Below are 17,454 nucleotides of genomic sequence, written 5' to 3'. Positions count from 1 at the left end.
TGTCTGAGCAGAGTTTGAAAATCACTTCTGCAGTGAATGAGACAATAACAGATGTTTGTCCAACGGAGTGGAGCGGTCAGATTTCACTTTTAGCTCCATGACTTGTGTTACAAGGTAAAGAGTGGGGTTCATTATGCTGGAAGCAGGAGACTAGTGAACGTGATTCGTAGCTGACGGAGGCAAAAATCTGGATTTGAGAAATAGGCGAGGGTACACCTGGCACAGGGCTGGCTTATTCAATTTACCAAGTAAGGGAGAAGGAGCTAACTCTCAAGAGTTCCAACATATGTAGCTGGGTTGGAGAGAACAGTAAACACATACAATTTATATTGTATAAGACACAGACATTTCTATATAATTTGTTTGAGTGTGGGGTGGAGACAAAAGGGGGGAATTTAGTGATGAACAGAAAATTTGACACAAGGATATCTGAATCTCAGATGTATGTCCATGAGGCATCGTCATCACCATCACTATGATCACAGCAACTGTTTCAGGAGTCTTATAAAGTGCCTCATATGTACTGCCATGTAACCTTGACAGCAATACTGTAAGGGAGATACTGAGAAGAAGCTAAGGTGTAGGGAGGCTGAGTATTGAGCTCAAGATCACACAAATAGAAAGCAGGAGAGGCAGGGTGCTTGGGTCCCTCTGGCTTAAGGTGCCTGATTTTTACTTTTACCCCCAAGAGATGGATGTCTCCAGGGAAACCTAGAGAGCTCTGACCTTCAAGAGATGGGCAGACTGTTTCAGAGGGTATCAGGAGAGACAGATGGGTGGATGAAAACACACAGTCAATACTTCTTCCCAGAAGCTGAACACTTATACATTCAGAGGCCAGGCATGGAAGTAAACGTATAAAGAATGTGGGTCTCTGGCAAAAGGCGGCCATGGGAGAAACGGCTGAATTAGAGAGCGCTTCGCCCAGTGAAGGGACTTCCCTGGTGGCTCAGATGGTAAAGCGTCTGCCTACAACGCGGGAGACCTGGGTTCAATCCCTGGGTCGGGAAGATCTCCTGGAGAAGATCTCCTGGAGAAGGAGATGGTAACCCACTCCAGTATTCTTGCCTGGAAAATCCCATGGACCGAGAAGCCTGGTAGGCTACAGGCCATGGGGTCAAAAAGAGTCGGACACGACTGAGCGACTTCACTTTCACTTTCGCCCAATGAAAGTATTCAAATTCAAGACTTTATTTTAGAAAAACACAATTCTGACAAAGTAAAGACATCTTCCATTAGAATAATGACAGCCTTCTAGTTTGGCTCAGCTTTACTGATTATCTCTATACAAACTATATAACAAAAATATGACAACATAGGAGTGCCAATGCCTTCTCCAGATAAAGATGAAGCACCAAATGTAGGAAGAAAACTGTGTACAGTTTGTGACTTTTAAAAACTGCTCCAACACAGTTTTTGTATTTTTTGCAAGACTGAATTAAAAGACATGGCCTATTATATAATTCAGTGGTCTAAACATAAGGAACTATGAGAGAAATTCCTTCCAAAGAGTGATAAAGATGTGTCTGCATATCTGAAATAATTTGTGAAGCTTCCCTTGACCTGTCAATGAGAACTTCTGCTAGGTCTCCTAGATCTCCTGGGATTAAAGTTAGTATCTGTCTTCACCCTCTCACATTTAACTACTATTTTTTTAGGAAAAGGATGTCTATTTAGGATGTCTTTAATTTATTTTATAACACTAGGTGTTCTTGGTATGATACTATATTGGTGCCTGTTATTTTAATCTTTAATTCTAGGAGCCGTCTAGGAATGCATAGAACAAGGTGTTCAGCTGGCCTTGTATTTGAAAGGGTCATACTCCCAAGTCTTGCAGAGTCAGCTGCAAGACCTTTTGATTTAGGTAGATCTATCTACAGTCAACCAGAGAAGGCAATGGCCCCCCACTCCAGTACTCTTGCCTGGAAAATCCATGGACAGAGGAGCCTGGTAGGCTGTAGTCCATGGGGTCGCTAAGAGTCAGACACAGGACTGAGCGACTTCACTTTCACTTTTTACTTTCATGCATTGGAGAAGGAAATGGCAACCCATGTCAGTGTTCTTGCCTGGAGAATCCCAGGGATGGGGAAGCCTGGTGGACTGCCGTCTGTGGGGTCGCACAGAGTTGGACACGACTAAAGCAACTTAGCAGCAGCAGCAGCATCCATAGTCAACACTTCAATTATGAGCTAAATACAAAAGATTGATCTTTACTGATAAACTAGTGTCTAGGCAATTATTATGGTGGATGTATCAATGGCTTCCCTTTGGTGAACATAAAGGTATTCAACATATGCAGATGAGATATTATAGCTAAACATGTCTTAATCTAAATGGACTGCATGGAAGATTCCATTGGCGCCTATATCCCGTACTTTTTAGAGATGAGGCCCATAGTTTTATCCCCAGTTGTACTGAGTTCAGACACTGGGTTAGGATGATTCCTGATTGAAAGATGCTGACTAAAGGCACAGATGCCTGCTTCTAGAGTGTTGCTCTGTCCACCTCAAATGAGTGTGCTTATAAGATGTGATCTAAGTATCTAAAATGACAGAGACCCACAGTTTCACTGTGTTTACAGAACAGGTTTTGCTCTTGATTTGCTCATAAATGTTTATCTAATAAATATCTGACTGTCTGATTCAAATTAGACTTGGCTTGCTTTCATTATAACCTGGTAGTGAGTTTGTGGTTGTGGGGAGAAGCTCTCTCTCAGAATCTTCTTGGGTGTTCACTGCTATCTAACCAAAAAAACAATTTCGCTAATTTTGGCTTCCATCAGCAAAAAGAATGCTATGAAATGGTTAATATGATAAATCATCTCAAAGTGTTCTGGGAAAAGATAGGTATACATTTTTGTGATTAAAAAAAAAACTATTCTCTGAAAATATGTTTCCAAAATACTAGGTCCAAAATAATCTACATGGCTCAACAGAAAACATTTGCATACTTTAAAGTACAAAGGAAATTCTAAAAATAAACAACATTTGAGTGATAAAAGAACATCCTGGTTGAAATTTAAAATGCACAAAGAAATCAAAGGGCAATGACATTTTATGAGATAGCTTGAAATACAACGAAGTCAGTATAATTACATTTTATCACTGCATTTTAAGAAGAGATATAAGGAATTGCATTTGATTCCTCTCTCTGCTGCCAGCAATTGAATCTATAGTTCAAAGATTTGAATACATCATATTTTAAACAATGGATCATTTCAGCTTGTTTCTATCCCAACTCAAAAGAAGGCAGAGATACTCAGTAGTGAGATAATTGGATCAATTATAATTCGGAAAGCAATTCAGAGAAAATTCAGTCTGACACTTCAAAACTATTCTAGACCTCAGCATCAAATACAGGTTTCTACAAAAACTACCCATGACACCTCTCAGAGGCAATACCAAAGAACCTGTTCATCAGGAAGCCCTCTCAGATGTTTCCAAGTATGGAATGGTAAAGCATTAGTCAGAGGTTATCAGGGAAATAAAAGATAGGAATTTGATCAATTACAAAACACCCAGGGCAGTGATGGGATCCTTCACACAACCTAAAAAATATACTGTACTCACTGATCATATATTACTTTTTAAAAATATTCTTTTGGAGTTTATATAGATCATAATTTCATACAGATATTTCATTTTGCATGTTTTCTTTTTTTTTAATCATTGATCTCATAACAGTGAAGCAGGTACAACTTTTCACAAACTGCTATTTCACATAAAAAATAAAGTAAGGTGTTTACTTTTTAAAAAATTTACAAGGTAATCACACTTGACCTAGCTAGATTAAGTTAAAAAAATAAATAAAGTTTTCATAATAAAATTCAAAAAAAATAATAAAGTAAGGTCGATTAAATTGAATTCAGCACGTGTATCATAATCAAATATACAATTATTTCCCCTGGAAACCTGATACTGTTGAGAGTGATGACGAATAAAATCCTAGTGAGTTACATTTTTATTTCAAAGTCACTCCATAGTGGATTATCCTAAGCTAAGAAGATCATTTATTCAGACTTAATAAAGCAAAATTAACATAACATGAGAAATAAAAATAATTTTTCATTTTGTTCATCATCACCACCACTTACCACCCGCTCCTCCCCACAAGCATAAACAACTGTAGGAGCAGAAATCAGCACAGTCTGTCTGGAACAGAACCACCAGGATCCCAAAACCACACAGAATCTATTCTGCAAAAACAAAACTATGCTGACTTTTTTTTTTTTAAACCAAGCCCAATGTCAGTCATGCTGCATAATCAGAAATGAAAAGTAAAATTAGACTTGTCTTATCTTGCCTTTGATGTCATAATAATCACAGATATCCAAAAGACATTATAACTAAAAAAAGAAAAAATCAAAAACAGGACATTGAGAAACTGGAAAAGCCCAAGTGGGCAAGTAGAATGTAATTTCTCAAGACTACTCTAGTTTCTAAGTATTACTATGATTTAGACCTATTCAACAAAGCACTCACTTGCTACATGTAGCCACTGAGCACTAGAAATTCACCTGGTTCAAACTGATATGTACTATAAGTATAAAATACAAACCAGATTCTGAAGACTTTATTTAAAAATGTTTTAAAATATTGTATTAACATCTGAAAATGTTACTTATGTTAAAATGGTCATCTTTTGGATATACTGAGTTAAATACATTATTAAAATTGATTTAGCTTATTTGTTTTTACTTATTTTGAAGTGGCCACTAACATATCACTATCACATATGTAGCAGGCATGTGTGGCCAACACTGTATTTGTATTGTACAGCAATGATCCAAAAGAAATAGACAATAACCATTACAACATGTAGAAAACCTCGTGGGAAATTCTACTAGTCAAACCATTTGGCTCAGAAACTTGTAAAAACTTTGGCACATAGTATAAAACAGTTTTTACAGCATATTTCCTACGGAAGACCATGATGTTGGGAAATAAGAGTGTTTGGAGGGTAAAACATGACAGAAAGGGAGGCTTTGGTGGGAAAAATCCCAACATCAACCACCAGCTAAAGCTTAACTCTAGCTCAACTTTTTCTGGTGCCGAGATCCAGTAGGTGACTTCTGCTTCAGAGGGAAACTCTCTTTTTGAGGGGATGTTCAAGGATGAAGAGTTAAAAGAATTATGACCAGGTGAGAACAAGTATAGGAGTTCTTCTAAGATCCTGCTCAGAGAACAGTAAGAACAGGGGTGAGGTGGGTGATGATTGCCTGCTCAGCATTCTCAGGCTTCCCTAGAGGCTCAGCTGGTAAAGAATCCCACCGCCCACCCCACCCCCCCGCAATGCGGGAGACCTGGGTTCAATCCCTGGGTTGGGAAGATCCCCTGGAGACGGGAAAGGCTACCCACTCCAGCATTCTGGCCTGGAGAATTCCATGGACTAGTCCACGGGGTCGCAAAGAGTCGGGCATGACTGAGGACTTTCACCCCACTTCACTTCCAGGCCCCTGGGGGTGGGCGTCTCCCACGCTACACCCGTACCCTCCCCCGTCACTGCCCCTCTCTCCTTTCCTCCCCAGCTAGTTTGAGCCCACCCCACTGCCCTGCGCCGCCCAGCGGCCCCTTGGCTGGCTGCTTCTCACACTTCTTTCTCCTCTCAGTTTCAACTGCACCTCCCTCACTCTGGCCTTTCTGTCTGACTTTCCTTTTCCCATGCATTTCTTTGCAAACTTATGTTAAACAGTCAGAAGGGAGATCTGAAATATATTTTAATAGACTTTGCATTTTCTTATCTCATCAAAGGAAAGAAATGGCGGGGGGGGGGCGGTTGGGAAACAAACCCTAGACACTCAGATACATGAAAGGTGGATGCACCTTTTACTTCTGCAGGGCCCCTTGCTGAATGCTCACTTCTGTTCCCTGTTTTGTTTCTGTCTGACCCTTCACTGTCTCCCAGTCTTCCTGCAGCCCAAACAATACAGGTCAAAACAAATCTTCATCAGAATCATCTAAGTAGTTTTCCAGGATTCTCAAGACCTGAAATCAGTTCCTTTGGGTGGGAATCAGATTCTGAGGAGTGCAAGTTTAGTAAAATAATAAAACTATCCATAATTTTCTGATGTCGATGTCTGTCCTACAAATACCTAATATATTAAAAGAACCAATTGAAAAGTATATTGGATGTTCCAAGAATGAAAGGGTATAGGGAAAAAATTTCAATTATTGACCTTAGTATTTGAAAAAAATTAAGAACAGGCCCAAATTGACAAATATTATCAAAGCATTTTTCAACATGATTTCTTTGAGATTAGGGTCATTTAATTTAAGATTTCTATTAGTGGTTTCTTGGAATGTGTTTCAAAGTCATTTAGTAAAAAGACTGATAATCATTTCTCAAAACACATGGTTATTTAACTCAAGTCATACATTTTTACATTCTGCTGAAAGTTATTATTCAGTTAAAGAACTACAATACTGTTTAAGTATAAAACTACTTTTTGGTTAAGTTTTTTTGAAGGGCATAACATGTAGAGTCACTTTCACCTAATGTTCTCTACGATTATTGTCTAAAAAAGCTTTTTGGTGGATTTTCAAGAGCTATGTTACACTTGTTAGCAATTTACAGTTGAATTTAGGAATCAAAATGTTAATAAATTAGGCCAAAACACAGGAAATCTTATTACAATTAGGATAATAAATTAAAAATTCGTGCTTTTGATGTTTCAAAGTTTTGAACTCACAGAGCTTTGATACAATGTTTAATAAACACATATTTCTACTATTATAAACAGCCTCTCAATCCCCAAGAAATTAAGTTAAAGGCACGTATTTCTACACTGGAATACATAATAATTTTATTCAGAACAAGATATTTTTACTTTTAAAAATAATTTTGTCAGAAATTCCCCATTTTATTAAGAAAAAAACATTTAGATTATCAATAAGAAACTTTAGGTCACAACATAAACACAGAAAGAGAATCAAAATCATCACCAACCATACCTTATTATGTGTCTGAGTCTGTCCAACCAGGATGAGGATGTTGGATGAGATGATAGACAGGCAGAAGTTAATTAGAATTATGGACCTCTCAGAGCGGATGTACCTAACCAGAGAGAGAAAGAGTGCCCAACTTTAAAGTTCAAAGGAAAGATGAAAAGTTCTCTATTACACAAATTGGCGAAACTCATCCAGAAAAAGATACACTAAGCTGCAGGCTTTACATGAGAAAACACATAAAAAACAGTCATTTTTAAGAAAGATTATGGCAAAACCCACCACAATATTGTAAAATGATTAGGCTCCAATTAATATAAATAAATTAATTTTAAAAAAGAAAGATTATTCTTTGAGACTTAATTTTATAGTGACATGTGATATTCAAAAGACCTTTAAATTTTCTTTTCTTTAGACCTTAGTGTAGACAACATGGCATTTCTGACAGAGGCTAAGTTGTACCTCTGTTATCACCATACATTTTTTTTTTTACTAGAAATAAAAAATTTCTTTGAACTACGTAAATTAGTATAAGAACTTTTACTACATATGTATATATAATATGCTAATTATCACCAAACTCATCAATGGGTAAAACTCCAGAACCAAAAAGAAAAAAAATCCACACAAATTCTGAAATATCCCCCCATCCTTGCACCATTTACTAGAAAGATGCCATTACTTTCATGAAACCACATTTTCAACCACTACGTCATTATCTCAAGTTTTTTTAAGTACTTAGGTTGTTACTCTTTACATTTTTCTCTTCCTGAGTAATTGTTCCAAACCAAGAAAACAGAAAAGGAATCTTTATTGCTAAAAACTAACCCAGTCCACAAATTATTCATCATTAGGCTAGAAAATTACTTGGCGTCTGCCATATTTTACCCTTATGAAGAAGAGTTTATATACTGTCTGTCACATAATTTTTAAGTGCATCAAGAATGTTATTCATGGAGAAAACTGCTCAGAATCAAATGTTCTACCAGCTGTTTACCCTAACAGGGTAGAAGTTATTTTGCTTTCCTGTACCCAGTGGCAAATCACTGAGTGACAGTTGAAAAAAAAAAAAAGAAACTAAGATGTATTTGTTCTTGCTGTGTATTAAGACTGTTCGATTCGTATTAGAACATGAAATCACTGTCCACAGCAGTCATGGGCTTCCCTGGGCAGGGTTACATGGGGGTGCGAGAGAGCGGGAGACACTTTAGAAAGTAAATCTATCAAAGTTCTTTCTCTCTGTTGTGAGGAATATGAAGGCAGAGGCCCTACATTCCACCACATAGTTCAGAAAAGAGTGCAGAACAGAAACAAGAGTAACAATAAAATATAAAAAGCAATTTTTAATATAAGAGAAACTTCCTTTCTTCACAGAACACAGAAGGAGCCTAAGGTGACTCTCAATTAAAAAGGAAAAATGGGCTCAAGAGTAGGTTAATCTTGTCCTTGCACCATCAATATCTAAAAATATAATAAACCACACATTGGGATACTGAAAACATCAACAAATGTTAAGTTGCTTCTTATTTTGTGGGTGGGATATGTATCACAAAAAGTTTAAGGACTATGCAAAACTGACCCTTTATGTGATATTAAAGGCTGATATTATTTAAAATTTTCATTGATATTATTTAGTCAGTAAATAGAAGAATCAGGGTAATAAGGACCTAGACTGACCAACCTGCAGAGTTTTTCCATTTTCATTTCCATTGTAGTATTGTTGCCTTAAAATTGTATTAGTTATCTCAACTTTGAGAACTTTTTATGAAAATGTTTTATGTTTTAAACAAAATTTGTGAATGCATCATTTCAATATATGGGCTGAAAGGACATGCTCAGTTGCTCTTTGATGTAATAACATAACTCCACAGAATATATTTGTAGGTGGAGAGAATGTCACAGTGGATTCATTTTTTGATGAACATTTATAATAAGTTATATGAGATACCAACAAATTTCAAAGTAGTAATTATACATAAAATAATTCTGATGTTCACACATTTTATATATCATTAGGAAAGCAAAAATTATAAATCTCTTAATTAAAAAAAAGGCAGTTGGATCCTGAGCATTCATGCTATAAGAGCCACTTAATATCAATAGTTTTTGAATCTTGAAACTTCTATCAAATTATCAATATTACTTCAATTCTTCTACCTGTAGACAATGAGCTGATGGCCACTGTTAGGAATTCAAATTTATGTTGTTTCTGGGTACTGTCTTTCATACTTCTAAGTGTCATGTCAAAATTAGGTAGATAATTTCAGTTGGTAATTCCTGGAAAACTCTTATAATAGGTGATTTTCCTGGATTTTCTGTACTACAGAAAACTTTACTAGGGACTAATTAATCCCATACTTCTTGGATAAACTTTTTATATCATTTATACCAGCAGTGTTTGTGCTAGCATTAGCCATGTGTGTTGAGGTGTGAAGAAAAGGTGAAACTGGTGGTTTAACTCTGTGCAATGAGCAATGAAACTTAGTCCTGAATATCTCAGTGAGTATGAATTATGATGCTACTGATGAACTGTGATACTATTACCTAGTATCCTGGCTTGTAAACACTGCCTCATTTTCTTAGAAGAACATTTTAGGTAACTGTGGAAGAAAAAGGCTTCTTTCCAGTCTTTGCCTGTCTTGCTCTTGTATTATCAGGACAATGCCTGATTGACTGAGCCCTGAACCCAGGATTCTACTGTCTACTATGCGATGCCTAGACCAAGCATCTCTTTCATTTCATGAGACTGATCATAGATTATTATATTGTCTTTCTTAGCATTTCACTACCCTTCATGGGAAGGCAGAACTTCTGTTACATATCTGCACCAACAGACCAAGAATGGATACATACTTTAGTTTTGTATGAAGCATAAAAATTTTAATACCTTTGATAATATAATATCCTGGACAATTAACTTTTGTCTTCAAAAGAGTAAAAAATATAACAGAAAACATTTTTTTTCCAAAAATAGATGTCAACCAAATGACCTTTCTTTAATAAATTATAATTAATTTTTAGACAGAATTTTTTTATATTAAGTAAAAGATAAGTAAAATACTATGGCTGGAAATCTTTACAATTTTAATATTTCAGATATTCAAACAATATGCAATTATGTATTTATTAATATAGCAACTGTTTTTAGAATAGTTTTAATGAATAAAAATGGATATAAAAGTGTTTAACATTTAAAAATTTATTGGGAAGTTTTGTTACATACTAGCTAACAATATGTCAGTAGACATAATAAGCCTTACAAGTCTAATATTCTCATTAATAGAATAAGAACAAATCATAGGAAAGTACTGTATTTTTACCTAATATCAAGCAGATGCAATTTCACATATTATAGAACAGTATTTTTCAATCACTTCCTCTTGTCCATGTATTTTTTCTGACTTCTTTTAATCAGTTTGTCAAAATCTGACTTATTGGAAACATTCAACCAAGAAACCTTTTCTAAAGCTTTATGATATTTATTATGTTAATATATTAATACTATAGAAGATTTTACTCATTGTCTGGGACACATTGACTGTATGTGTTTAAAACAAGAATTTGTAGACCATATTTCTATAACAGAGAAATTAATTTAACTGTATCAATTCAACTCTCAAACTCAGTAGCAGTTGGGATAAATAGGAACCACTCATAGACTGAATGTGGGGTATGAAGAATACTTGGGGATAAGCAACTTGTTGAAGACTACCATCATTTGAATTGAGTGTGTGTGTATGCTTCACTTCTTTTCTTATCATAGGAAAATATAGAGAAGAAAATTAAGTAAACACTTACTTAGCACTTTTGAGTTCATTTATTATAGTTCAATCAAAGCAATTATAGCTGTTTTAAAGGTACTTTTTCCAGTAAATCAAGAAAACATGAGACATATAATAGTTATCATAGTCTCTGATTTAACTCTGAATAACAGCACTCCATTTGAAGTGTGTTAACTGATTACATACCTCCATAACGCTGCATAGACAACTGCTAGGGTGACCAAGGCCAAGCAAGAAAGGCCACTACCTACGATCAGGGTAACTGAAGGTGTACTAGAGGATTCCATGATCTGCAAATTAAACAAAAGAAGCACACAAAAAAGAGAGAGAGAAAGAGGATTTTAAAAATAAATTAAAATAACTTTTAAACTCAACCAAACTATCATAACACTCAAAAATAGCCAATATAGTTGTTATAGTAACCAGATAATTACCCAGTAACCACTCTGTTCACATGTTCTCAACCCCTAAAATGACTAATTCTAGCTACTCCCTCTCTCCCACTGTGAAGTAATGAAGGCCTTAAGAGTTTTCAGTGCTTGATTGTGGCATATATCCACTTATTGCTTTCTAAAATAAATCACTGAAGTTACAACTTGGTCAGTATTAATGTGTTAAATTTTCTCTAGCTGATATTTGAAGCAGTACTCATTTTTCTTCAACTAACAACAGAATTATTTCACAGTTATTTCACAATATGCGTTTTTAGCGAAATGTACCTTGATCCTCCTATTAACAATGCATTATGTTATACAAATCTGGTAACTAGATATTGAAAAATGTTCAAACTTTCAGACTTTTGGCAACTTTGCTTTAAGTCAAGTAACCTCTCATTTAATTTCAGTAGTTTGGCCTCCTAGAATATAGAGGAAAATCAAATTTCAGATATAAGAGCTAGAATATATTTCGTGATTCTTTTTTCTGTGAACAAAATATACAGTTAATTTTCACAGTCAATATCATTCTCTAAATATATGACCTTGAAAAGTAAAACCCTATATATATTTTTAAAATGTATAAAGATCACAAGTAGTCACTGATTTGAGAGATTTCTTTCTTCAGACACTAACATGGTACTAACTAGTAAAATCTACTGTTTTTTCATATTTTTAGTATTGGAAGTTTAAAGAAATATACTTTAAGATCAAGTGTGTTCCAAATCTTAGATAGGCACAATGAATTTTATAGATATTTTTGGTTATCAAAATAAGTAAGAGTGATGCATATTTAGGCCAGATTTAGACAGAAAGTCACATTATCTTAATAACTATTTCTTACCATTTCAATTCCTGAAATAATTTTTCAAAATACCTTTGATGAGGATATTGTTTTTCTTTCAGACAGTTTATACAGTTGCCTGTTTCAGAAACTAGTTCTGCAAACCTATATACTTCTAAGGAATGATTTTACAGTTTCTGATAGTCCATACTTTCACAAAAACTTCATTTAATGTTTTAAAAATAAATACCCAAGGACATCCCAGAAAACCTGTACTGAAAATATCCAATGCAGATATGCAATGTGTTTGGCTATAGTGTCTGGGGTCTTCATTCTACTACTAACAGTATCCTTACAAATCCCCCAGAACAGATTTCGAGTTCTAAAATAAAGGTTAAGCTGACAATTATTTTTATTTGAAAGTTTGCAGCATATTAGCAATATGATTGGACTACATACTTAAAACTATACTGCAGAAATTTCAAGTTAGAAGACATAAAATTGAGTAGAATTTAGTTATAGCACACCAACTAGAATTCATTTCACCAAGCCACTGTAGCTAAGGAGGAGACGAACCCAATTTTGCCACCCTGCAACATTTTCCATTTCCCCATTTAAAATGCAGTTCCCTGGAGAAACACTCTCCACAACGTCCCTGCCTTTGCATTAAAGCCGTGTTTTCCCTTTGTTACTTACTATTTCTCTAGGTTGCTGAGCCAAAATGGCGAAGGTAGAGAGACGATCACATAAGCATTTCGTATGGGATGCATCGGTAAGCACAGTTTTACATCCCTGGGTGGACCACGTTCCCAAAGAATCGTTCCTGCAAAGTGTAGGGGGAAGATCGGGATAAATATGCCTGACGGCCAATTCCGTAAAGAAGAAAATGCAGTTTAACTGAGAGAATCGTCTACTGTAATTCCCGTACAGGAAAAAGGGAAAAAAAAATCTACTTGTTGTTGAATAGGACGTAATTTAGATGCATCTCCAGTAAGGCAAAGCGAGAGTGTTTGGAGGAAGCAGGCGGGCGGCGGTGCAGCGTGCAGAGAGCTGTCCAGCGCCGGAGGTGCTGAAACCGGGACTGACTCTGTCCAGCCCTCTGCGAGGAACGGCGGCAGCGGCGGCGGCACGAGCAGCCGCCAGAGCGTTGGCAGCCACTTCCTATGCTCATCGGATCGTTTCAAACACTCAGAGTGTAAAGAGCCTTTTCACATTTCATACCAGCTCTGATTCCCGTCCCGTATTTTTGGATCGTGAATGTTGGCTTTTAAAACGAGGATTTCTCTGAAAAGCCTGCCTAAAAGGTTAGGTAGCTCGTGTTGGGTGATAGAATCTTCTCCGCTGTTGGTTAGGGATTTTTTTTTTCCTCCCCTTAGAATTAGCTGCTGTGAAAATTTCACCCTGGAAATGGGAAGCAGCAGCAGCAGCGGCGGCATCAGCTGGTTCCGACTCTCACTGCCTTTGCCTGGTATCCAGGGGAGGGGTGGGTCTCAGACAGAAGCTTCCCACTCCACACTTCACTCAGCCCAAGCTCCTCTGGAGCCCTTGACATTGCTCCCCCCATCCCCACCCACCTCTCTTCCCGGGGTGGGGCATTCAGCATTAAGCTAACCTGGAGTCTGCTACAACGTTTAGCAGAATAACTCCACCTCAAAGTCTGGTAGGAAAGGGGAAAGAGGGCCTGCTTCAATGCTCCCTTTGGTGTAGCCATTCAAAATTCTAAAGCATATGGTTTATTTCCCACCCCAGCAGAACAATAAAAATGGTATCAACCTACGTCTTCTTGAGGGGGTTAAAGATGGGGGAGAATCCTTCCACCCCTGACTGAACTACTCCACAAGAAGAGGAAGGAAAAAAAAAAAAAAAAGCTATGGAGTTCAACCAATCAACTTGATTATCATTACACGTGTTATATACTGAATGCACCAATTGTCACCTCCCCTCCCTCAGGCATGGAAACTCTCCGACTAGCAAACCTGTGTGTACGCGTGTGCTTAAATTTCAAACCAAGTTACTATCTATGTTAAAAATGACTCTAAAATTCCAGAAGCAGAACACATGGCTTGATGTTAATTTTGCTAAGGTACTTTTTATTTTACCTACTCCATATCTCTGAATGCCTAAAGCTATTGGGCTAAATATGAATGCAGTCTATTTTGAAGCTATTTCAATGACAGAGGTTTCACTGTGATAGCTGGACCTCCAGGTTGAATTGTAGAATATAATTCACACTCTCCCTATTTTGGTATTTAGATGCAACGTCTGTTTAACATTCATTAATTTTACTTTAATATTGATTTGATATCATTAATATTCATTACTCAAAATACTGTTAGTTACAACTTTTTTAAAAAAGAAAGAATAGACTATATTTGGGAAGAGGCACATAAAAATTATAACTAAGTTTACCTGAGTACTTCTAAGTATTAGCCAGCTAATATGAGTCAGTTAAAAGTTTGGTAGGTCTCTTTTCTTTCTCATGATGTCATAGAACCATATATATATATAATTGACTGTCTGTCTCTTGTATCTTATCTTCTTGTGACAAACAGTTAAGGCCAAATTAAAAAAATGTTTATCTCAGTAGATTAAAGTTTAAAGAAGAACAATACATTTAAAAGAATCTGACAATTTTTAAAGCATAACATTGCATTATTCATCCTGGATAGCAGCTTATTCATCCTGGAAAGCAGTATTTCTACTCTCAAAATGGAGTCCAATACTTACACTTTTCACATTATGTAGCTATGACCAATAAACCAAAACAAAGTCTTAACCAGGAAAGAAAACTTTACTGCAAATAAGACCTCATATGAGACAAAACGGCATGTTTATATTTAGGTAGCGAAAGCTTGTTTACTCAAGAAAATGTTAGGTATCACTAGCCTTTGACTGTCAAATATAGTCTATGTTCAATATAATGTTGTTATACTCTGAAGATCATGTAAATTTTATATGACATCTTTAGAAAAGTAGGTCAATTTACTTTGCTCTGCATAATGATGTAGTGCTGACCTGATCCAGCCCCAGGCAAAACTCGGAAGTAAGTGACACTGGTTTCCATTTTTTAATCTTTCATACTCCCCAAGCATGAAATGTTTCTAATCTCACTGGGCCCCTTTTGATGGGTCCCCTCTTAAGGTTACATAACCTCTGTCCTTAGTTTTCTTTGGAATGATTATCCCTTTGTTGATGTTATCTGATTAAACTAAGATAATAAAAATGACTGAGTACAGTTTGATGTGTTCTCTTCAGTTTAACACAGTCATAAAACACAAAATAATGCATCTGATGGCAGAACATCAGAATATGATCAGATGGGTAGGAGTGAAAATTTTGATAGGTGAGGGGTAACTAGCAACTTCTATACTTGGTCACTTCCAAGAGTTGAGTAATAATAAGTGTGATGCCATCAGATGTTAAATTTTATACTGTTTCATAAAACCTCTTGATATTATAAAATCACTAGCATACACATTACTATTATTACAAAAACCATATATGTCACCATATTTTCAAACAGTTCAGAGCTATTCCGACGGTACAAAATTATTTGAAAGAATGGCACATGTATCTGATTGATTTCAGGGAGACCTTGTAAAACAAATTGTTATGAATGTGAAGCAAAACAGCTTCCTTAGTCTGCACAGAACAAGATTTTAAAACACGTGGACTATTCCAGCAGTCACATTATTCTTCTAATTTCAGAGAGTTGCATGCCATGATTAATGGTATAACTGTGAATTATTCTTAGTTATTAAGTGTACCTTGTCATCAATAGGGCAAGCAAATACAATGAAATATATATGAACATTAAAGATATAATAAGACTAACAGACTGAGGATGTCAGAAACAAACACAAAATGGTGATACTGAAAAATTACATCTTTTTTCTTTTCATAGTGTCTTTTCTGGACACTAACTTTTTTCAAATAGTTTTCAAAAATAACTAGGCCTGCACATATAACCAGCACATTCTTTGCTGGCTACACCTACATTCACCCATGTTAGCCATTAGCTGTCATCTGTACCTCTTTCCTTCTTCCTATTATTAGGCTGGATAAAAGAAGAAAAGAGTCTGCCTGTCCCAAGTACTTGAAAGTACAAACTCACAAGCACAGAATTCTGTGAAAATATAAGAACCCAAATCTATTACTTCCCAGCATACTATTTATTTGAGGCCTTTCCCAATTTTCTAAGAGTTTATATGATATTTCTCTGGATCTGAATTCATTGTTGGGTTCTTGATTTCATGGGAGAATTAAGTAATATAGCATACAATCATATTCTTTAGCATTTAAGATTAAAGAAAAAGATTATCCATTCACTCCAATGAAAAGTTGTTAGTAAAAAACTTGATAGCAAAAACTCACAGTGACACATTTTAAAACTGTGTCAAGAAAATAAACTTGTATCTTTTGAAATACCAATACAGCTAAATATTCCTCTCAAATCAGTCTTTTATAAACTGTTTATACTGCTTCATGGTACATCAATATGTAAAGTGTTTATCATGAATAAGTGATACACTTTGGGAGATTTATTATAAAATCTCAGGGTTTTGCTGGTCAGTTTATTCAAAATCAAAATAGCTACAATATCACTTCAATTGGCATGCTTTAATTCATGGGGTCGCAAAGAGTCAGACACGACTGAGCGACTGAACTGAACTGAACTGAAAAAAATTAATACATAGCTTCTGAGTACACTGTCCTTAAAACGTATGTGCACTGAACGAATGTGTTTCCCAATAATGGTCATTAATGTCTAAGAACTAGGTGAATCTGTATCACTTTTAATGTATACGATACACTCAAATGTATGTCTCTTTGTATAAATTATTCTCATAATACAGAAATTTTGGAGTACAGATAAGGAAATGTTCTCAGTTTTGAGTAGAAACAGTCTTCGAAGGTAATCTAGTTTCCAGGACATTGGAAATACTGAGAAATTTGGTATCTCTAGCAACCATTACTATGTCAGAATACAATGAATCATAAAATTAGGAAGTTTTGTGAGAAGTAACCTTAGTGATCACCTAGCCCATTGGTTTTCAACATTTATTGTATATTAAAGCCATCTGGAGACCTTTAAAAATTAAAGTCTGAGGTGGGGCCTGGAATTATTTCTTTTCCCCAGATGATTCTAGTGTGCAGCCAGGGTTGAGAAGCACTGATCTATCTCAAACACTTACTTTTACAGATGAGGAAAGTGAAGCACAGTGAATCTAGGAAGCTTGTTGAAGGCACAGAGTGAGACACAAGGTTGTCTTTCTCATTCCTAGAGATTTTTTTCAATACTAAATTTTAGATGTAATCTGTTTTAAAACAGAATTAATGAAACAGTCCTATGAAGTATAAGGTCTGCATGTCATGTTATGTACACTTGCAAATAACATGGCCCTTGTGTAGTGGTTTTTACCAAGAATGGTTTATCAGTGGATGAATTTCGCTAAAGACAGTTTATCACACTGTTGTGTTCATCTTGTTTTATAAGTGAAATACACTGT

At 35.8% G+C, this 17,454-nt stretch overlaps 1 protein-coding gene across 2 annotated transcripts in view; it reads right to left on the bottom strand.

Annotated features, from left to right (window-relative positions):
- Positions 1-17,454, bottom strand: part of ADGRB3 (adhesion G protein-coupled receptor B3) — an 883,764-nt gene that overhangs the window by 163,123 nt on the left and 703,187 nt on the right. For both annotated transcript variants that reach the window (XM_005688755.3, XM_018058811.1), the window contains 3 exons: positions 12,641-12,767; positions 10,913-11,016; positions 6,951-7,053 (listed from right to left, as the gene is read on the bottom strand). In XM_005688755.3, coding sequence (XP_005688812.1) covers positions 6,951-7,053; positions 10,913-11,016; positions 12,641-12,767 — 334 coding nt within the window. The remainder of the gene's footprint in view (positions 1-6,950; positions 7,054-10,912; positions 11,017-12,640; positions 12,768-17,454) is intronic.

The sequence above is a fragment of the Capra hircus genome, chromosome 14 (assembly GCF_001704415.2).
Source record: "Capra hircus breed San Clemente chromosome 14, ASM170441v1, whole genome shotgun sequence".
NCBI lineage: Eukaryota > Metazoa > Chordata > Mammalia > Artiodactyla > Bovidae > Capra > Capra hircus.
This window is presented reverse-complemented; position numbering and strand designations above follow the sequence as displayed.